Source organism: Anser brachyrhynchus, assembly GCF_964034855.1.
Source record: "Anser brachyrhynchus genome assembly, chromosome: Z".
Classification (NCBI taxonomy): Eukaryota; Metazoa; Chordata; class Aves; order Anseriformes; family Anatidae; genus Anser; species Anser brachyrhynchus.
This window is the reverse complement of record NC_137697.1, coordinates 49,511,163-49,533,222: the sequence shown is the minus strand read 5'-3', so window position 1 is coordinate 49,533,222 and position 22,060 is coordinate 49,511,163. Positions and strand designations below refer to the sequence as shown.

General features: G+C 37.8%; 1 protein-coding gene across 5 annotated transcripts in view; it reads left to right on the top strand.

Annotated features, from left to right (window-relative positions):
- RNF38 (ring finger protein 38) overlaps positions 1 to 22,060 on the top strand; it is a 126,057-nt gene that overhangs the window by 99,641 nt on the left and 4,356 nt on the right. For all 5 annotated transcript variants that reach the window (XM_080574860.1, XM_080574861.1, XM_080574863.1 and 2 more), the window contains 8 exons: positions 3,031 to 3,244; positions 5,094 to 5,261; positions 8,832 to 9,002; positions 10,795 to 10,956; positions 13,664 to 13,770; positions 14,552 to 14,636; positions 16,774 to 16,895; positions 17,842 to 17,941. In XM_080574860.1, coding sequence (XP_080430986.1) covers positions 3,031 to 3,244; positions 5,094 to 5,261; positions 8,832 to 9,002; positions 10,795 to 10,956; positions 13,664 to 13,770; positions 14,552 to 14,636; positions 16,774 to 16,895; positions 17,842 to 17,941 — 1,129 coding nt within the window. The remainder of the gene's footprint in view (positions 1 to 3,030; positions 3,245 to 5,093; positions 5,262 to 8,831; positions 9,003 to 10,794; positions 10,957 to 13,663; positions 13,771 to 14,551; positions 14,637 to 16,773; positions 16,896 to 17,841; positions 17,942 to 22,060) is intronic.

The window sequence follows — 22,060 nt, the reverse complement described above, 5'->3', positions numbered from 1 at the left end:
ATCACTCTGACCCGATGTAACCACTACTAACTCTTCTGCCCTATTGATTCACTCCTGTCAGTCAGCACAGGCTGAATCTCTGCTGGTTTTTATTATCATCCGGATTTTTTTCCTTAACCTGGGTTGCTGTTTAGACCCTGTCTCTTTGTATCCGCGATTTTGTACCATGTCTAGCACAACAGAACCCTAATTTAATTTTGGGTTTTATTTTTTTTGTTTTTGTTTTTGTTTAGATTCATAGTAAGCAATAAATATCATATTTAGAAAAGTGGCCTCCTGCTATGAATTTGCGGAAGGAAGATGCTGTTTTTGTCCAGATAAGTATAGTGCAGATAAACTGTGAATGTAGAAGTGTAGTGCGTGCCTATATGAAACAGAAGGCCATTTCAATTTGTCTTTGCCAGTCACTGCAAAATGGGGAGATCTGTACCATTGCTGTGCCTCTCCTTTCATCTAGTTTTCCTTTCCTGCTCATCTCGAAGGTAGTACTGAACTGAGTAAAGGCATTTGAGAATGTGCTAGTGCAAAGAAATCTCCCTTGTTAGAGAATACTAACATCAAGACTTAGCAGTTACGGACACCTTTTGATGGTTCTTCCTACCTGGGAGTCTAACTCCTGCATTTTTTTCACTGCTTCCATTCTGCCTTTTTGTTTCGGTTGGGCATTTATCACGTTTATACTTCGCATGTAGAAACAGAGGTTTTTATGTGGTTACTTTCAAAGGGCTTTAAAGCACAAGTTCATTACCAATGTTCAGTAATAGTTTAGATCCCTGTGTTGATTATTCATCTGAAGTGCTTGCCAGTAACTTTGGAAGCATGTAGAGCTGTGTATCTGGATGCACTGAATTTTGCTGAATGAAACCTGTAGTTTCTTTATTATTCTGCATAGGAAAAATACTGTTTTTATTTTTTTCCAGATAATGTTTATCCATTTGTTTAAAAAAAATAAAAAATTACTCCAGAAGTCATGCAAGCTTTTCCTGGCTGTGCTTTCTCATAATTCTGAGTCCATAAAAAAGTAAACGTACACCATTTAACATTTAACAAAGAGCAATTATGAGAAGCTACCTTGTCTAAGTCCTGGTGTCAGAGAATTTCTGTAATTGTTCTTCCAAAGCACTGGGGTTGCCATTGATAGCTTTTCTCTATTACTACAGAATTTTCGAAACACATACGTTGCACACACGTATTATGTTAAAATATTTATTTAGAGCATTTATGTTTTGTAGCAGGAAATAACTGTAAAGCAACTTCAGTTCACAAAAAAAAATATCTTTTGCAGTAAGTGTTAATCAGTTATGTGGTTAGAAATAATATATACCAGTTTTATCTAATGAGAAAATTATATGTGTATTTTAATAGCAATACAGAGATGGAAAGCGGAAAAAACTTTTCAGAAAAGAAACTGTGATTAAGACATACAAATACATTGAACTGTAAATTGACGTCCTCAGTGCTGAGAATAAAACATGCTTTATGTGTTCTGACATGTTAATTTGTGAAGAGAATGAGGGCTATGCTTTTTTTTTTCCGCTGTATTATAATTCAGCATCAGGCCTTCTGTCTGACCTGAAGTGAATGACCATTTATTTCAGTTTTAAGACAGTAATGGCATAACGTCTGTATGAAGTAGGGCAGAAAAATAGCAGCTTAAGACATGGTATCGTTTACTTACAGTATCATCTGAATAACCGGTATTATGCTCCCCTTTTCCTGGAGTACATCAGTTTCACTCAGCAAAAAAGTTGGACTTGGCTTGAGCAGGCTTTGTTTTGCCGATTTGCCAATTTGTTTTAGTTTTATTTGGTAATAGGAAAGGAATAGTGAGTGAAGCATATTACATTCTCTTTGACACTCTTGGAGAGGATGTGCTCTAGCGGTTGCAGCCCCTTCTGTTTCTTTGCTGCATTTTGGCTCCTTCAGCTTGTTCTGGGAAACCATTTTGTGCCATGTAGCTTTACTTTGCTGTTGCCACTGGGGCATGCAATTTGTGTGTCGTGGAGATTGGAAGGTACATATTGGAAGTATTGGGGGATGGTGGGATGGTCTTGTACTTCCAGGGATGTACTAGTACTGGAGGTATTCAAAAGACGTGTTGACACGTCTTAGGGACATGGTTTAGCAGTAGTCTTGGCTGTGCTAGGTTAGCAGTTGGGCTTGATGATCTTAGAGGTCTTTTCCAACCTACATAATTCTATGATTCAGTTCTTTCCCCTTCCAAACAAATGAGAAGTCTCTCAGTCAAAACCTCTAATCGTGAATTTGTTACTTGTGTGTGCCTGATTTTCTGAGTGTTGAGCCTGAGCTGCTGGTTTCTGATTTACAGAAGTTTTGGCTCAAGATAGTAGCAGTTCTGCTCATAACATACGTGTAATTATATAAGATTATATTATCAAATCCCACACATGTAAATGAGTTACTCAAATGAAGTAGATGCTGTGGTCTATTTACACTGCCGTTCTCTACACTGCAAAAGAACGATTACTGCAATCACAATTTCCTGGTGTATGCCAAAGAGACGCCTCTGAGTCATTCAGTTATTTGGTGAACGTATGAGAGCTGAAAAAATCATGTTTCTCCAGAGGAGCCTACTGCTTTGTCTGTCTCGCTAAGTGAGCAACCATTCTGTGGTGTGGCTGGAGCAAGGAACGTAGGGAAATCTGTAATCATACAGTTAGGGATTTTTGCCTAGAATAAATGCACAGAAATCTCCTGAAGTTTGCTGTCATTTGAGCACTTGTCCTGGCAATCCAACTGTCATCTTTCTAGCAGGTTAATATTTATATTGGAGTTCTCCAGGTTTCCTTTACAGCATTAAGCTATGCTCTATTAAGCACGTCTACACTGAGATAAGTGTCAGCTCTAAAGTTCTTGGCAAGTTTGTTGGTAAGAAATTGCGTTCCGATTGTGTTCCAGTAAAATTTTCAAGTTTTTTTTTTTCTTGATACTTGATTTTCATGTGGTTTTAGTTAATAGGAAGGGATTATGGCATTTATATGATCTCTAATCTTTTTAATGTGTTTCCAGTCCTCCTGTTCGACGTCAGAGAACAAGGAGAGATCGCCTGTCTCGACATAATTCCATTAGCCAAGATGAAAACTATCACCATCTCTCCTATGGACAACAGCAAGCAATAGAAGAGCCCCGAGCCTTTCACCCTCCGAATGTATCTCCTCGTATGTTGCACCCAGCTGCTCACCCACCACAGCAAAATGCAGTGATGGTTGACATTCATGATCAGGTAAGAGTTTCAGGGTACAAACAAGCAAATGTCACAGATATCTTTTTTTCCCAAATCTTAAGATCCCTCTCCACCCCAAATTAGCTGGCTATGAAAGTCACGTTATCACTAAATTCTGTTTGCCCTCTTACAAGTTGTTTTTGTTGTGTACTATTATTGGTGTTTAAAGTGCTGCGGTGGCAGTGGGGAAATAAAAAGTCCAGAGTGTTAGTAAAGAAGATTGAAAGTTAACAATTTTACAATGCACATATTGACGTAGTGCTATAGGCCTCCGGCCCGCCTTTGAAATGCAGTTCTCTTGCTTCTGAAGTTAATTTAACGTGATTAAGATGTAAGATGATAATCAAGAATGTGTTCTATTTCACATGAAGTACCTCTCCTTAGCACAGGAGTCTGTAAGTTTTTTATATAAATTATTCAGAAGTAGAATTCACGATGCGAATAATTGGTTGTGAACATAACAGTAGAAAACATGACAGTATTGTCACATAACCAAATTAGTTGTCCAAACCTAATCAACTCCTTAAATTACATGAAAAACTGAGATCTGTGGTTGGTCCAGAAAGCAAATAATTCCTGAGACAGGAATTGGTACAGAGTTCATAATTGAAGACCTATAAAAGAAGCTGACTTACTGATGTAACGTTTCTTGTTCAAATCAGCAAGCTGCAGAACAAGTGCATTAGTTGCTACACAGTCATGAACTAGTTATCTGGACGTCCGCTTCTCAAACTGCACACGCATGCAACTCTTAACTGCCCTGCTTGAAAGCGTTACCTGCATTCAGCGCAGCTGCATGCAACTGCTGCGTTGTACTACATCTGCAGAGCAGTGCTCAGTGAGGAAGTATTTGCATTTGGGACCAAGTGCAAGGGTGGAAGCTAACCACCATTCTAGCCATCTCACAACCTAGCGTTTTGATGAACAACTGGACTGCTGCAGCATCTTAAAAATTCAAAACATGCTCTTGCTTTGTGTTGCAAGATTACATCATGACAAGCCTGGATAAGCAGTTGTTCCATCCCACTGCCTGTACCTTCCAAGCACCATCTGTGATCAGATGTCAGTGTTTCCAGACTAACTGAGGTCTTCCATGGTGATGTTTTATACTTCAGAGACAGAACCATTTTAAGAGGTCGTTTTTTATTCTTATTCTGAGCATTTCTGAATCGCACCCAGCATTACACTGTATGCCTAATTTTTGTACCTGAGCCAGAACCAGGTCAAATTCAGTGTCTCTCCTGAGAGTGGTTTCTGTCATCAATGATGCACTTGTTGAGGCTTTAAGTTCCATTCATTGATCCATGTTCTTGTTTTGGCCTCTGTGTCTAACTGTACACTACCAGTTCAGTAAATTAGCTGTCTTTTAATTTAATCATTCTCACCTTCCTGATGAGCTGTTCTTGCCTGTTAAGTTCCCATGAGTGAGTTCTGTTTTAGCAGAACGAGAAGGAGCTTCTCTGAAATAACTACTTTCTGTGAATCCATGCTCCATGACACTAAGGCTTTTCGGTTTTTTCAAGAGCATCAGAGATTTCTTATTTGGTGTTAAACAAACAAACCAGAACAAAATAAGAGCCTTGGAAGTTTTAACATTTTAAACTGAGAGATCCCTCTTCACCCTGCCCAGAAACTGCTGATCAGTGAGTAGTATTCCAGTGAGAAGAGTATTTGAAAGAACAGGAATTACAGGCTTGTGCCTCCTTTTGTAGACCTTCATTGTGAGTATAATTTTTCCTGATAAGTAGGTAAAAGCTTGTTAACTTACTCAGCATGCTGTACAATACTGTTAAGAGTTTACAGTAATTAAGTTATTTCAACTTTTTTTTTTATTTTATTTTTGCTGCAGATCCATCAGGGCACAGTTCCTGTCTCATATACAGTGACAACGGTGGCTCCACACGGGATACCACTTTGCACAGGCCAGCACATCCCAGCCTGCAGCGCACAGCAGGTCCCAGGGTGCTCAGTGGTTTTCAGTGGACAGCACCTTCCAGTTTGCAGTGTACCTCCCCCTGTAAGTGGGCTTCTTTAGTTTACACCAGCTTCAGTCTTAAACAGAAGAATTGCACCTTGGAGCCTCCACATCTGTGTAATCTTTAATTACACTGGAAATCTTTACACTGTAATCTTTAATTACACTGGAAAATGACATTATTTTTTTCCAAGTGCTAAATTGTAGTGGCATAGCAATGCAGGCCTTAAACTGGTAAGCATATGTATGTTGCTTACCTACCAGCTTAGTAGTGCATGACTGTTTTTAGTGTAAAGTCCTGATGGCTTTTAGTTCTAGTGACGTGCTGTTTCATGAGCTGATTTCATACCAACAGCTGTTTTGTGTACTTTCACATTTTAAGAGGAACACTTCTAAGACTTTTATTAGTTAACTAACCAGGAAAAAAGTCTTATTTTATAGAGACCTCTTTCGTGGATTGGTTATACACAAAGAAGGTCTGATATTCCAAACTTACTTTTCTTCTGAGAAGTAGTAAGATCCTGAATGATCAGTAAAAGGCTGAGAAGGGCTCTTCTATCTAGAATGCTCTCACAAAAATCAAAATATTCTTTAATAATGATGTCTCTCAGCCTTTCTGGGAGTGAAATAAAGTGCCTTGATTGACTTACCAACTTGGAACTTGAAAGCGTATGAACTATTTTCTCAGCAATATTCAGATATCAACTGATAGATACTACTTTCTAGTTCATAGCATTCCCATGCTATGCCATTCTGTAGAAATTTCACCTTTAAGGGCTAACAGATGCCAGGGCTGAACAAATGAAACAGGTACACCCAAGAAGTTTTAGCTGTACAAATGAAGGTTGTAGAACCTTGCTGGAAGAGTCACAACTATTTTTTTAACCCTTTTCTGGTATAAATCTGCAATATCATACATAAAAACTATATATTCAGTGTCCAGTAACTACTTATAAAGTTGATATATACGTTGCCAACATCTGCCAACTGTGCATTTCCTAGCAGTGTGTAACTTAGCTTTTCCTTTGTTGCATGTTCTGTGACCAGAGAACATGAACTAGTCTGTGGCACTGAAACAAAACCTGTGATGTGACCACCTATTTCTTTGTTTAAGCTGCTTGTTGAAGAGTGAGGGTGATGTGCACTCAGGTTGTCCAGGTGCCATTTGTCCCCATGAGAGACAGTAAGCACTTAATCAGGTGTGTTGACAGGATGGATGAACATAAGGAATTAATCAAGGTTGAAATTATGTAATGTCAGCAGGCAGACTTTACACTTTCTTCTGTTAAGTCACAGAATCGAGTAATAATATAAGTTACAACAGGGCTCTGGAGATGATCTGCTGGTCGCCAGTTTCCGAGGATGGAGATTGCACAATTGTTCTGAGCATCTGCTCCAGCGTTAGTATGTCCTTACAGTAAATAGCTGCCTCTGTGTATCTGATTGGAATTTCCTTGGCTGCAATGTGGTTCTGTTGTTTTTTGTCCATTTACTGTGCCCCTTGAGGAAGTCAGGTACCCATTCTTATGAAGTAGATGAAGGCAGTATTAAGGTCATTACGTAGTTTTCTCTTCTTAAGGCAGAACAAATCCAGTTCTGCAGCCTCTTCTTTTATGCAGTGTGATCAAGGCTCCTTGTCGTCATGTTGTTTTTCAGTGGACCCATTTCAGGATGTCAGTGTCTGGTTTTGGTACTGAGAAGGCCAAAACCGGACACAGAACCATCCACTAGAACTAATGTTTTTTTTTTTCTTGTACATCCACTCTGCAGCCCCTCTCAAAATGTCCTGCTCCGTGAGGTTATTCTGTCCCAGCACCAGACTTCATATCTTGCCTTCATTGAACTTCACATGGTTCCTGTCATCCAGTTTCCCCAGACTATAAAAGTACATTTGGGGGGGCATTACTGCTCTCTAGCATATCACCTTGCTCCCTCTGACTTCACCTGTGGACTTTGCGGTATCATTTTGTTGCTTTCACAAAATTAGCGCAATTCAGTATATATGTAACTATAAAATAAACAACTGTCATCTAAAATATTTTCATCAGTTCTAAAACTTACAGAAGCGTAAGTTCAAACAGCAGAAGTTTTCCAAAAGTCTGAATGAATAAACAAATAATTTGTGTGATCTTTCAAGTGGAAAGACATGAAATCTCATTTGCTCTTACTTAAAAATTTCAGTGAGCATAGCACAGATCCTTCCCAACATGTGTTGCAGATACTGCAGTAACATATCCTGCAGCTAATCGTTACTGTACAGAGTCTTGGGGTGAAACCTATTTTGCAGTATTCTCCAAAGTACTTCCTGTTTTAAAGAGTTGTCATGTTGTACCTGCAAATTTATCTTTAGCTATTTTGGAGAACAGTTTTCAATGCAGTAAACTGTAACAACAATTGTGTTTTAGCAGTAGAAACATTTCTCAGTGGTATTTACTGTTTATAAAACAAAGTAGTAACTGAAAGAATAGTCAGCATTTAAGAAAAACAAAATAATCTGATACTGTTTGTGTGCATCTAAACGTGTGTTTGGTGATGACAGTACATAGTAAATAAAGTGGTCATTCCACCTTTACTACTATAATCGTATCTTAAACTAGATCTCTCTACCATTTTGCCATTATAGTCAGCGTGTTCAGTATATGTTGTGTGACACAAGACTCTAATGAAAAAGTGAGAGATCAGAACTGTGTCCTCTACATGACTTTGTATAATTCTATAGGCTTTGCAAGTAGGGTGGTAGAGTTTTAAATTTAAAATTGTCTTAATAACCATCTTTGTTTATACAAAACAAAGGTACCTGTTGTTTTACAGCTAGCAAATGTATTATTAATTGCTCTTTTAATGGCTAAAAATGCAACAGAAATACCTAACATTCTGATAACAGTTCAAAGATCAGGAAAAAAGAGAATGAAGATTTTCTTGATCCTCTCCATGTTTAGAAATGGAAATAAAACTGAACTCTTCCGTGAAGCGCATTCATGCCGCCCTGCAGCGCCTTCATCATTTCTGTGTTCAAACTTCAGTGCCCAAAGTTGCTTTCATATGAGTAATTGCAAAGACGAGAGAACAAGGGCTACTTCCTACAGTCGGTGTATCTCACCTGCTTCAGAGCATAAAGCCCCCGTCAAAGTGCAGAACTGAGCAGAGCTTATTCATTATTCTTAATATATAAGGCCACATGTTTTAAGACACAGTTTGATGTCTGGGAGTCCCTCAGCTACATCTACAGCTTAAAATGTTTGGAACACTTTTGCTTTCGGATGCCATTTTGAAGGTAAAACATGAGAAAAAGTTAGCAGGGTAAATATATCCACTTTTTACTTAGGAGTTTGTCTAATACTGAGTATTGAAAATCCCACTGACCTCACAAGAAGTAAGAGCTACATTGCACCTAGCAGATGTCACACTATGGTATTTCTAGAGCCTGCAGAGTGCTAGTTACTGATCATTGTGTATTTGAATGAGTTACTATTTATGTGTGTTTTGGAGGTCCTTCCAAGGAGGCAAGAGAACTACTTTCTTTTTATGACATCTTTCCATGATAAGCATGGATTGTTCTATAGGGAGTGTTTGTGCTAGAGACAAAAATGTGTTGTTTTCATTTTATTTCAGATGCTTCAGGCATGTTCGGTCCAGCACCTACCAGTACCGTACGCAGCATTTCCACCCCTCATTTCTAGTGACCCATTCCTTTTGCATCCTCCTCATCTCTCTCCACACCACCCTCCTCACTTGCCTCCTCCAGGACAGTTTGTTCCTTTCCAAGCACAGCAGTCACGGTCGGTAAGTAATGCTTCTTACCCTCTCTCCTTAGGATTGGTATGGCTGAATGGGCAAATAGTGCTGATACCTTATTCAGGAAACAGGTGGATTTTGTTTAAAGTAACAGGTTTTTGCCCTGATACTTCCTTAGCAAGTCTATAACTACTTAGTGTGAAGATGAAAAAATAATTTAAATATTCACCCTGTTTATCTTCAGATTTCATCAGCTGTTGTCTGTGCTGTTTCTCCATGGGCCTTTACTGTTCATCAAAAAGATGTGTATCTTCTTTACCAACAGTTCCTTCAGGTGTTTCTTTTCCAGGAAGCCAGAGAGAATCCACAGGAAGCTGTGTAGAGCAGTAGTGGTCTACATTACTTAGAAGTAGAGAAAGGTTTAGCAGAGAGATAAGAAAGGATGGAATGTTACTCTTATTAAATGCTTCCCCTGTATTACTTATCAGTTAATTTTTAAATGACCAGTGGTTTTGCTAGAACATGATGACCTTAGGGCTTCCAGTTATATTCGGGAGCCTACAGTCTCTTTCTTTCTCTTTCTTTTTTTTTTTCACTTACAGAAGTTGTTGGCACTTTTTGCTTATGCAGGCTTGGCTTAGTGATAGAGACTATGCAAATATAGGAAAATGTGACCCTGTTCTGGATTTGGGGAGAGAAGCTAGATTTTTACTGCTGGCGTACAGCTTGTACTGTGGGACTATCAGTATACTCCCATCCATTTGTTTGCCCCTCTGACCAGAAGATGCCAATATTCCACTAATGCAGAAAGAGTTTCATTAATTACAAATGTTGCTGAGACCTATCCATGCCGTATCTCAGGTGTGGCTAACCGTTGTAACAGCTTTGTTACGATGATGGGAGAACAGCCGGAAAAATGCATTTTTCAGTGGCAATCTTTAGAAGACTCCTTTAGAAAATGTATGAACTTTGGTTTTAGCTTGGATTTCTTACTTAGGTCATTGACCAGGTCTGCCTGCCAATCTTCAGGTCTGGCAAAAAGCTTGTATCTTAGTGCTTTAAGAGTACATTGAATTTAACGCTTGGTCTACATAAGAAGGAAGCAGAGTTTTCCTTTGCTGCCACAAGATGGGATTCGTAAGCTGAATTTCTCAAAATGGTGGAATTTAGCATCAGGAACAGAAAGGTGTGTTAATGAAGCAGTGACAACTTCTGGGAATTTTTTCAGAACTGTTGGGCCTGGTGGATGTACTGCAAATGACTAAATTACAATACTGAACTGGAATCTTAAGGTTCTGAAACCACTGGACTGTGTTCTGGATAGGACTTCTTGCGTAATCCTCCTAGGAAAGCACCTGCTTGATTACTGAATATCATTCACAGCTTAATATCATTAAAGTCACCATGTTCACTCTCCTCTTTTCAGATTGTCTTGACACAATTTCAGTTCTCGTCTTTGGTTGTTTATTTTTTTCTTTCGCATAGTTTTACAGTGAGAGCAGCCTGGCAAGAAGGAGAGCAAATATTTGTCCCGCAAAATGCAAGAGACAGGAAATTACAACCACTCCTGTATTTGCTAGATCGCATAAATTCCTGGTCAATAAGCATGGCTAGCTGGAAAAGGTGAATTTATATCAAATGTGTAGTGCCGTCTTTGCTTTTTGGTAGTGTTAATGACACAGGAATTGTTCATATTCTGTGAAAGTGAGTACTTGTAATTTTTTTTATCCCACAAAATTGGCCGCAGCAGTGCAGAGTATGCATCTGGGATTTCAGTTCTTTAGTGGGGAAAAATTGCATCTATTACCACAGCAAAGATTTTTTTTTATTTTTTTTTTAGCCACTTCAAAGGATAGAAAATGAAGTAGAACTGCTTGGTGAACATCTTCCTGTAGGAGGTTTTACGTATTCTCCCTCAGCCCATCCACCAACATTGCCTCCCTCAGCTCCTCTCCAATTCTTAACCCATGATCCTTTACACCAGGAGGTGTCATTTGGTGTTGTAAGTATTGTTTTCTGCATGACATACTCATTCATTCATGCTGCGCTGACTGTCTTGTTCTCAATTCTGTAGTACATTTTGTCAAAAAGTAGCACTTCTTACTGTTGTCCATTAATGGCTAAAGCTGCAGCTGTGGTGTTTTCTTTAAGCTCATTTTAATCAAGTTAAGGATAACTTATGTGTTGATACCAGTAAACGATTTCTGACAACATTATCTGCAGAGAGAGAGTGATAGCAGTTACTTTGAAAACATATCATATTACCACACAGCCCAGGACTTCCACTGCAGAAACTAGTTCGTGTGATTTTGAAAAGCTCTTGTCAGTTACCTTACAGCTAATTCTTCATCTATACTGTGAGTTTCTACAAGTCAGAAAAACTAGAATGCTTTAAAAATAGTTCTTCTCCAGAGTGTTCGTGATGTGCCCACAAACAATTATATAGAGTGCTTCCATACTGCAGACTTCCGTATTACAGGAACAGCCAAGGTTGCTTTAAGCCACCTGTCTAGAGGACTACAAGCAGTTCAGCTGCAGCAGCACAAAAAAAAAATGAAACCTGGTCTGGGTTAAGATCTGCACTGAAATTTGTGCTTTGCAGTTAAGCTACGTCCGGTGTGTGTGCTGCCTTTACGGTCTTTGTGGCGCACTTCAGTTCGCTACGTTGTTTTGTTTGAAAAAAGCCTTTCCCACCTGTGTAATGCTTGAAGAAATAACTGCAAGACAAGACTAGATGGATTTTTTTTTTTCAATTTTGACCTGTGCATCAAGTCATCGGAAGGTTTTAGAAGCACATTGTCACTTAAACCTTTACATAAGAATGAAATTTTAGGACCTGTACCTACAGAACACACTGCTAACTTTGCTTTATTAGTCTTTTGAAATCAAGCAACATAGTTTAAACTGAAGTTGAAAACATTTTCAATGAAATTTTCACTCACTATGAGACACTTTCAAAGACACTTTTAAAAACTTAGGTAAATTGCTTGGATTTTATTCACATCAAAAAAATTTTGATTGGAGTGAGTTTTTCTTGATTTCCATGTTCACTCATTAAAAGTAGATAGAAAACAGCATGTTTTTTGCAGAATATATATGATTTTTCCTCTCTGGTGTTTTCGTTCTGGGTTGCATACAGCTGAGGGGTGGAATAAAGGTTTATTATGAGTAATTGTACAATGTTTTATAAAGCAATCTTAAATATTTATAAAATTTCTCCAGTGGTTCAAAATGATTTTCAGAAAAGCTTGGTATTTTTCAAGTGGTCATTAATGTTCTCTTTTTAAAAGTTATGGTGGAATGGCTGCATCCCTGATTCTCTTTCAATCAGTGAACTGAAAACTGAACACAGCACATTATAATGATATTTCTGAGTTGCAGAATTCACAGAGCAGTAAAGCTAGTATTTACTCCATCTAGTTTGGGATCTTAGTTGCAAGAAAAAGACCCTGGTTTTTATATTGTGTTTATATGTAAGTCTGTGGCTATCTATTCGTTATGTCTCCATTGTAAATTTAAGAATTTTTAGCTAAATTGCTGGTGGTGTTGGTCTTCTGTATGTTCTTAAGTTTCAAACATGAAAGAAGGAATACTTTTTACTGAAGATTTTGAGTGCTCTTAGTTCCAAAAAAATAAATGCCTCAAGGCCTTCAAATTCGAATTCAATAATGGTATGTGAATTTCCATTTTAAAAATTACCAGAATTTTTTAGTACTTTGAATATTTCTGGGAAAATATAATTTACTATTAAATGGAAAATTTCTACCATGTATGTTCCCATTTTAGTAGGTAAAACAAGGAATTTTGAACAATGGTACTGTAAACATAAATATTTAAGTGAAGAGCTTGGCATGCAAATGAAAAAATATGATGTTGAAGCCCTGTTTTATCCATGGAAATTGAAGCTGTAGGCTTGTAGGCTTGACCATCTCTTAGGCATGGTCCAGATGCAGAAATTGTACTAATTTAACTCCACAAGTACAGTTTAAAGCTTTTCAGCCCCTCTTTAAATGTAATTATATGCCACTACTTTTTTAAATCCTGCTTAGAGATTTTGCTGTAGTGCATTGTGGCGGTGCCCCATAGCAGGCATTAAAGCAGTATGCTGACCAAAGAATTAATGAAGATAACAGCTACAGATCTTTAAAGGTTTTATTTTAAGATTTTTTAAGTCTTCTTCACTCTACCACTTGTGCACAAGCCTGCATAATAGCATGAGGCTTGAAGCAAGTCACTAGTTCAAGTCCTGACTGGTTTCCCAAACCAGCCTACATGTGGACTGAGCACTAAAGGTCTTGCCAGGATTCCTGTTACATGTTACTACTTTTTTAACATGGAATGGTATGAATTTGTTCCTGGTAGGAATTACTATTTCAAATTGTTGTAAGAGAGGCTTAGATTTTTGGACTTGAGCAATAGCTGGATTTTTTGAATAACACTTTATTGAAAATGGATTTTGATATTCAGATATAATTTTATTTCATGATTAAGAAAACCACATGTTGAATCACGGGATAACAGAGTGGTTGGGGTTGGAAAAGGCCTCTCAGGTCCTGTGGTCCAGCCCCCCGTCCTCAGTCGGGGACACCTAGCATTGCCCAGCACCGTGTCCAGGCAGCTGTTGAATATTTCCTAGGAGTGAGACTCCATAACCTCAAAGTTCCGGTTCCACAAGTTTCAAATGACACTTACTTTCTTCTCTCTTGTAGCCGTACCCACCGTTTATGCCTCGAAGACTCACAGGGCGCAGCAGATACCGATCGCAGCAGGCAATACCACCACACCCATACCATCCTAGCCTACTACCTTATGTGCTGTAAGTTCCAAGTACATTTTCTTCCATGTAGGTTTAATGAAGTGAGTTAACCAGTCCTCTCAACGGGAATCTGCAGTCTTCATGCTTGCACTCTACCAGAGAACAGGCATAGGCTGCACCAAAGAGGAGGAAAAGTTCTGTTCCTGTGTAAAGTTTTCAGCCTGTTCAGAATAACATACACACTCGCAGAAGAGAAAATATAAGTGAAGGATTTCGTACAACATACTTTTGTGTCTGTACCTCTTGTTTCTGAACTCTCCATAAAGATGACTTCAATATGGAAGTTCATCAGTAGCGTATCCTAATTATCTTCATTGTGTATTGTAGACTTTAAAAAATATATATAAGCTTCAAGAATTTTGTGTTGGGGAGTTAGGAGAATTTAGGGTTCCTGATTATTTTTTATATTTTATACATTTAAAGAAATAAAATATTGTTTAAGTCTGGACTATGAATGCAATGTCAGTATTAGCTCTCCGTAATGTGTGATAATCAAGAGATTCATATTGGTGGTAATGCTAAGCATTATTGTAAGTATCAGTTAAGACATGCATGCAATTAAAAAGGCAGCACTGGCAATATCGAAAATTGGCAGAATTAGCTTTTCCCTTGATCCTTTCATTTCAAATGTATATTCTTGATTTCACACTTAACATTTTTATCAGTTCTGAGAACTTGACATTTTGAGAGGAATAAATAAGATAGCTTTACCTATGCCATATGTTTTTGTGCCTTCCTTCAGCAAGATGCTGAGCCTTATCATTGTTTGCTCTCATGGTAGATCAATGCTTCCAGTGCCACCTGCAGTTGGACCGGCTTTCAGCTTTGAGTTGGATGTGGAAGATGGAGAGGTAGAAAACTACGAGGTTGGTGCGCAAACTATGACTACATTTAAAGAATAGATTTAGATCAAGCGATACATAAAATTGCATTATATTTTGCTTTTTATCCTGGTTTTGCCTTTCAAATAAATATAATAACCGTGAAGACAGAATCCGGAAGCCATCCTTTCATATCTGTTTGCAGTACTGGATATCTGAAGTGCTTAGCTTTACCTTTTACCAGTTGCTCTTTCCCAGAAAACACCCTTCCAAACTAGTAATCATTAAATTGTTCAGCCTTTCTGTTCTACATGCTACTCTTCTTCTTTTGAATGATAAATGATTTTAAATATCAAACAAGAAAGTACATTCAAAAGAAAAGTTAGTGTTCTTATGTACATAACTGCAGAATAGTGTTAATATTGTAGGATTAATTGATCTAAGTGTAACATTTGTAAAACTGCTTCAGTGGCTTTTCTTCTTGATGCTTGGGACGGTACAGGAATTCACATCTAGAGATGCATAACCCTCTGTAATATCCTAGGTAGTTGTGAGGCAATTCAAGCTGGTGTGCCTTTGCTGGTTCTGAAACTATCTGATTCCCTTTGGATTCTCTTTAAAGATTCCTCCTTCAAAAACCCTTACTTTTGCATCTCTTCTCCAGTGCTCCTCTGTGTAGTAGCAGTACACCATCGTCAGCTGAACAGCGAGCGCTTCTGTCGTAACTTCTGTGCTAGTTCAGAAGAAGCATCATCTTGTTTCTAAGAAATTGCCCCGTAGGTTTGGCAGTATTAGAAATCTGCTTGTGATCAGTACTGTTTTGCAGCTTTCACCAACTCTTAACTTTTTTGGGCATCAGTTCTCTGTTAAGATTATAGTGGTATTTTTCCCAGGTCCCTTGGAAGGGAGTGCAAGTTACATACATGACAAAGTGCAAAATTAATTACACGAGAGGCTCTTAGTTGCAAAGCTTGACTCATAGAAAGTGAACATAAAATTCAACAACAAAGTATTTGAACTTTGATGGTATGCTCTCATTTTCCAGATTTATTATAAAGTCTCCATCTCCCAGTTCATCTAGCCCATGTTGTGGAGCAGGAATCAGAAGCTGTTCCTTTACATTCATAAATCACAGAATCACAGAATGGTTTGGGTTGGAAGAGACCTTAAAGATGACTTGGTTCCAACTTCCCTGCCATGGGCAGGGACACCTCCCACCACACCAGGTTGCCCAGAGCCCCATCCAGCCTGGCCTTGAACACCTTCAGGGATGGGGCATCCACAGCTTCTCTGGGCAACCTGTGCCAGTGCCTCACCACTCTCATAGTAAAGAGTTTTTTCCTAATATCTAGTCTAAATCTACCTTTTTGTTATTTAAAACCATTGCCCCTTGAGCTGTCACCACACCCCCTGACAAAGAGTCCCTCCCCAGCTTTCCTGTAGGCCCCCTTTAGGCACTGGAAGGCTGCTGTAAGGTCTGCCCGGAGCTTTCTCTTCTCCAGGCTGAACAACCCCAACTCTCTCAGCTTCTTTTCATAAGAGAGCTGCTGCAGCCCCTTGATCATGTTTGTGACCGCCCTCTGGACTCACTGTAGTACTTCCCTGTCCTTTTTGTGCTGGAGGCCCCAGGGTGGAACACAGTGCTCCAGGTGGGGGTCTCAAGAGAGCAGAGTAGGGGGGAAAATCACTTCCCTCACCCTGTTGGCCATGCTGCTCTTGGTGCAGCCTAGGATATGGTTGCAAGCGCACATTGCCAGTTCATGTGGAGTTCTTGGTTTCCTTCAGAGGACTAGAATTGTAGTATATTCTTAGGAAGCAAATTTGTTGACTTTTTTTTTCTGTTTACCTACACTATTAATTTCATAATGGCATGAAGGGATCTTTCAGAAGCAAAATACACACCAAGCTGTGCAACCAGAGTAGCATTTTGAAGTTTGGCCCTGGATTTTGAAATCCCGAAGAGAACATTTCACTTAGTTCAGAAAGGTGGTTGAAAGGTGTTGGTGGACAGGACTTCCCACGATGTTTGTTTTGTAGGGGAGAACTAAGGGTTCTAAACATCTTTTAAGAGTGTGATTTGTGCTACCAGGTTGTATAGTGACATATAATGGCCCCTCCACCTGTAGCAGAACCAGAGCTTGTTTAAACAGAATTTTTAATACCTGATTTCCTTATTTTCCAGGCACTGCTGAATCTGGCAGAACGTCTGGGAGAGGCCAAACCACGAGGACTGACAAAGGCAGACATTGAACAGCTCCCATCCTACAGGTTCAATCCAAACAACCATCAGTCAGAACAGACATTGTAAGTACATTTGTGTCTTTCAAGGTTATGCAATTTATGTGTCTGTATTTGACTATTTAGATTGCAGCCTCAACTACACCAGAAGAGCTAAAAGCAGTCATATCAGTAACCATTTTTTTCTTAGATTGTTTTCCAAATCAAATACTCTGTAACTTCACTGTAAAATGTCTATGTAGCCTCACATTATTTAGAATTGTTTCTATTTAGTTCTTCACATTTAAAAAATTCTAAGTGAAGGAAGGGTGTTCTAGGATTCAGCATCCTAGAATCTAAAATAACATTGTCAGTTTGGATTTTGGCCTGTGTTAAAATAGCTTCACGTGTTGAAGTTTCAAGTGCTTCTGATAGAGTTTAGTCCGTGGTTTAGGAGTGCATTTTCTTATTTTTAAAATCCATTAACTTACTCTGTCTGCAAGATCTGCACAACTAAGTGGAAAGAGCACTATAGATAAAAAGATATTTAAAGTGACTCAGTAACAAATTAATTGCAAGAAGTTTTTTCTTTGGTATTCTGGTGGCTGTGCCCCTCAGTTCAACTTCAGTGTCAGTAGGGAGTGAACACGATCTATATGCTTGTATTTTATTTATTTAGATTGCAGCCTCAGCTACATCAGAAGAGCTAAAAGCAGTCATATTCAAAACAGTAGAATTTTTTTTTGAGTGAACTTCATAAATAATCGTCTCCGCCATTTTAAATTTTGGTGAAACATCTGTTCTATGAATTGGATTTGTTGACTCCTGTGAGAAGCAGCACTTGCTTTGTGATGTAAAAGCACAAAAAAAGAGAGTTCCCAGTTTACCTTGGTGCATTACACATCTTCAACCACAAATACAGATAACTGTAGAAGCTACTGTGTTGCAGTCATACCTGCAAGGTTGTGTGTGGAATGTATATTCTGTGTTCTCAAATAACAGATACATTTAAGCTTTGATGTCTTTTTTTCAGGTGTGTGGTGTGCATGTGTGATTTTGAGTCAAGGCAGCTACTTAGAGTCTTACCCTGTAACCACGAGTTCCATGCCAAGTGTGTCGATAAATGGCTAAAGGTAAAATCATCTTATAGAGAATTCATTATATAGGGATTTTGAGGAGGGGTGATTATTATTTTGGGATTTATTTCACTGTTCTGCTTCATTTCATCTCTTGCTTCATGTTTCTAATATTTATGGTAGAAATGTCAACAGACTTCAAAGTACAAATTAGAATTTCCCTAACTATGGTGAGATTAACTAGTTTCAATAACCTTTGTAGCAAAGAGTAGATATTAATACCCTCCCTCTCTGCTTTGCTATCAACGTTAGGTTTTAGAGGACATTGAGTGTATTGTGTGTGTACATATATGTGTGTGCATGTATATATAGAATTACAATATATGTGAATAAAACTTAACCATAGTTATGGTTTTACATAATTATGATATACACTTTCAAGACAATTTGAGGAAAAAATAAAAGGGTCTAGAATCAGGACAGCTCAATAAGATGACAGAAAATAACAGCTATATAGAAGGTATGAAGAACAGGAGATACAAATAAGTAGACGATACGCAGACATTTGTACAAGCCGCATTAGCCAGGTATATTGCCAACAAAGTATCCTAACGTCTCACCTTTTTTCTGTATTTTCTTCTATTCAGCTTTATTTTAATCTTTGTGTAATCTTTATAGAACATTTGAAACTGCAATGATTGCATATTAAAAAAGTATATTGGAAGCAGTCCCTAGAGGACTAAAATAAAAAAAAAAAAATAGAAAGTACAAGCCCTTTCCTTTTTGTCTTCCTAAAGGCAATAAAATATGTGTCTTTGGTATACGCTAAAATACTTGCTGAGGAAAATGAATAATCAAGTTAATATTGACTGCCTTCTTTCAGCTAACTTTCAGAAGAACTGTTGTCCTTTGGTACCTGAATTCATGTACATACCTGAGAATAAGCAAGAGGAATATAAACATCTGTTTGTTTTATCTTCAAATTAAAAAAAACACGCACACACACACAGATGTATTGTATTTCATTCGGTAACTGCTAATTAAGTAGATAATTTATATGAAAGTGGTGTTCTCCAGTGTCCCCCTATTCCTCTTGGTGCTCAGGAAGTGTTAATACCGCATTTTTAAAGTCTTTTCAGTGCATAAAACTTAAGTAATTTGTGGAGTTAACAAAGTAGTCGTGGATAGCAGTCAGTCTGTTTTATGAGGAACAGAACTAGGATCATTGGACAGCATGTGAGACAGAGGATGCTAAAAGCTTAAATAGGTTAAAATGGCTATAAAGATTTTAAAAAGAAAGCTCTTCCCAGGCTATTAGTGCAAAAAATCACCCGTGATTCATGGAGATCCTGATCTGCAAATTGCTGGGAGTTAGGAAAATACGTCAGGGAAGTTGAATGCCAGCTTGTCCTGCTCTTGTGCCCCTTATTGCATGCTATTGGTCTCAAGAGCCAGGAAATTAACTTAAATGAAGCTTTTTGGGGACTCTATGGCAGTTCTAGCGTTATATGTAGTACTTCTAACTGGTAATGAACTGGCAATTGAATTCAGACCAGCAAATGGGAAAAAGCAAGCTTACATTAGCCTTTATTTTCAAAATCTTAGATTTACTGTAGTAATGGTGAAATAGCTTTGCTTGATGCTCCTGTCCCAGCTTAGGAACCATGTATTTTCTAAGAGGTCTGAGTGTGGTATATTCTAAAGGTTGTTATATCGTAGGAAAACTCTATGAGCATAAGAGCGTCACCTAGATGGGTGAATAAGGTGAAAGAAATACAATCTAAATGTAAACGAGGTGCAAGCATACCTACAAAAAATGGTTTGTATTTGCATAACATATCCCAAAGCTGGATGCAAAATGACCTAGCAAGAATAAAGCACCCTGGTGGAAGGTTGCTGAAGCAATATGTGTAGGTTTAGTTTCATGGAGCATCCGTGAAGATGCTGTGTCAAATAAAGGTGATTTTGCCTTGCAAACCAGAACAAATTACCTCTATAATGTCAGCTTATTTTAATATAAATAAATAGGTTACAGGTAAAGCAGCAACCATCTGGAAGTGAGGATAACAGAAAGGTATTTTGGGTTGTAATTTTTTGCTTATCTCCATTTTTTATACATTTGACAAATCTCTGAATATGGTAATAGTATGATTATGTCCACATCTACATAATTCACAGCATCCAGCCAACGTTGTGTTGATAAATTTTCCAAAGGAAGGTAAAAAGCTTAGCAATTAGTACTTTAAATATTAAAAAAAAAAAAAATGGTCCTAAAGGGTAAATAAATAAGTAAAAACTACAAAACTTCAATTTTTTAACCTTGTCTGTTTAGCCTTGACTGGAAAAAAAAAAAAAAAAAAAGGTATCCCTCTTTCTTACTGGATTAATCTTTTTTCTTTGAAGAAAATATGTGCTGTCTAGGAATATTTCGTATTGATCTGGAGCTCCAGAGTCAAGTTGATTCTTTTAAGCTTCATTTTGTTAGTGAAAGTTGTAAAGACATAGTGATCCAATGTGATAATTGAAAGAGAATAAATCCTTATTCCGTTGCCTGATGATGGTGGAGCAAATAAAGTGTCAAGGCAAGTTTTGTGACTTGTCTATACATGAAAGCTTTGATCTGCCCTGTGGAAATAATGCTGTGTATAGTGCCACCTCTTCATATAGTGTGAGCAAGCAAGAGGAAATGTTCTTTTAAAGTGCGTTATGTCGCCTGCTTCTGGTTATATTTCTCTGGTTAAGCAAGGCTAAATACTTGTGAAAGAGCAGAGGAAATACTTGGGTAAGAGCAGAGGAAATAGAATTAACAAGATAATCCTTTTTCTTTTCATAATATTGTCAACTCTCATATTTTACAGTATTTGGTTATTTCTTAATATCCTAAATCCTTTGGTCAAATATGAATACATGAGAAATCTTTTCTTTTGTAAGGTAAAGTTTAATCATCATTCCAAAGGACAGCTTGAAAATATGATCCATCTTCACTTTTAGGATTTAGGTCCAGGTGGCAAGGAAAACTTGATTTTATGTTTAACAGTCTGATAGGAAACGCAGTATTATATATGAGAAAAGACAAACTAAATATTACATATTTTCCCTTCGTTCTGATTGATTAACACTAAAGAAGTGCAGTGGTTGTCAGAGAATTCTAGTGACATTACAGATTAATTGCTCTAAATGCAGTTCACTTTAGCTACAAATTTCTATCAATCACAACTAAAGTGGTTAATTCATGGTGCAACTCTCTTTTACAGTACAGAAAGTTGGCTTGGCTGAAGGAGTGACTACCGTATGCCTCTCTTCGCACCTAAAAGTCTCTTTAAATGTCAGGAAGGGAAGTGAATTTTAAGAAAGACAAGAATGCAACTAAATTTTAAATGGATCTTCTAGTAGAATCTTGAAAAGTTGCTTAAAAAGCAGTGCTTCAGTGTGCATGGCTACTTGTTTTGTCCTGACACAGTGGGTTTGTTTCTGCAGATTCTGTCAAGAAATTTTACTTAGTAATATTCCTGCCGAATGCTCTGTTTCATGCTGCAAATGGTATATACTTCATTATTTATCTTGGTAATTACCCCTTGATTTATTAATCCATTGAATTTTAAAGAACACACCTTTTTTATTTTAGAAATTATGTTAGCTGAACTGTATGTAGAGTAATGCAAAGTAGTGACCAATTGATGGCATTGTCTTCAAGGAATGCTCTTCAAGGAATGCTCTTCAAGAAAGAGCAAGGAATAACTTTTGAAATGATTCTCGAGTTCATGCTTTAACAAAACTATAAAGCAATATTAACTGTGGTATAAACTATACATCAATAACAACAGAAGTAATTGACAGAAAAAAAATGTGTTTCATTTTAACTGACATTAGTAAGAAATGTTTTACAGTAATAACATGCTACATTGGCACTTATAGCTTGGATTTGAAGTGTGCAGCAGTGATGTTGGAACTGTGACCTGAGGAGCCATGTTTCTTCATGCTGTCAGTTTTGTTTTCACTAAAAAGTTTGTCTACCTTTGAAAAATGTGGAGTTGACAGTGGCTGGTCCTGTTGTTTTAGGAATTAGAAATACAGAATCTGGTAACTAGATTACCTTCCCTCTGCCCTTTGTAAAGTAAATGTTTGCCATAAATATAACATTTTTGGGGGGGTGTTTCCTCTTACTTTCTTTAAATG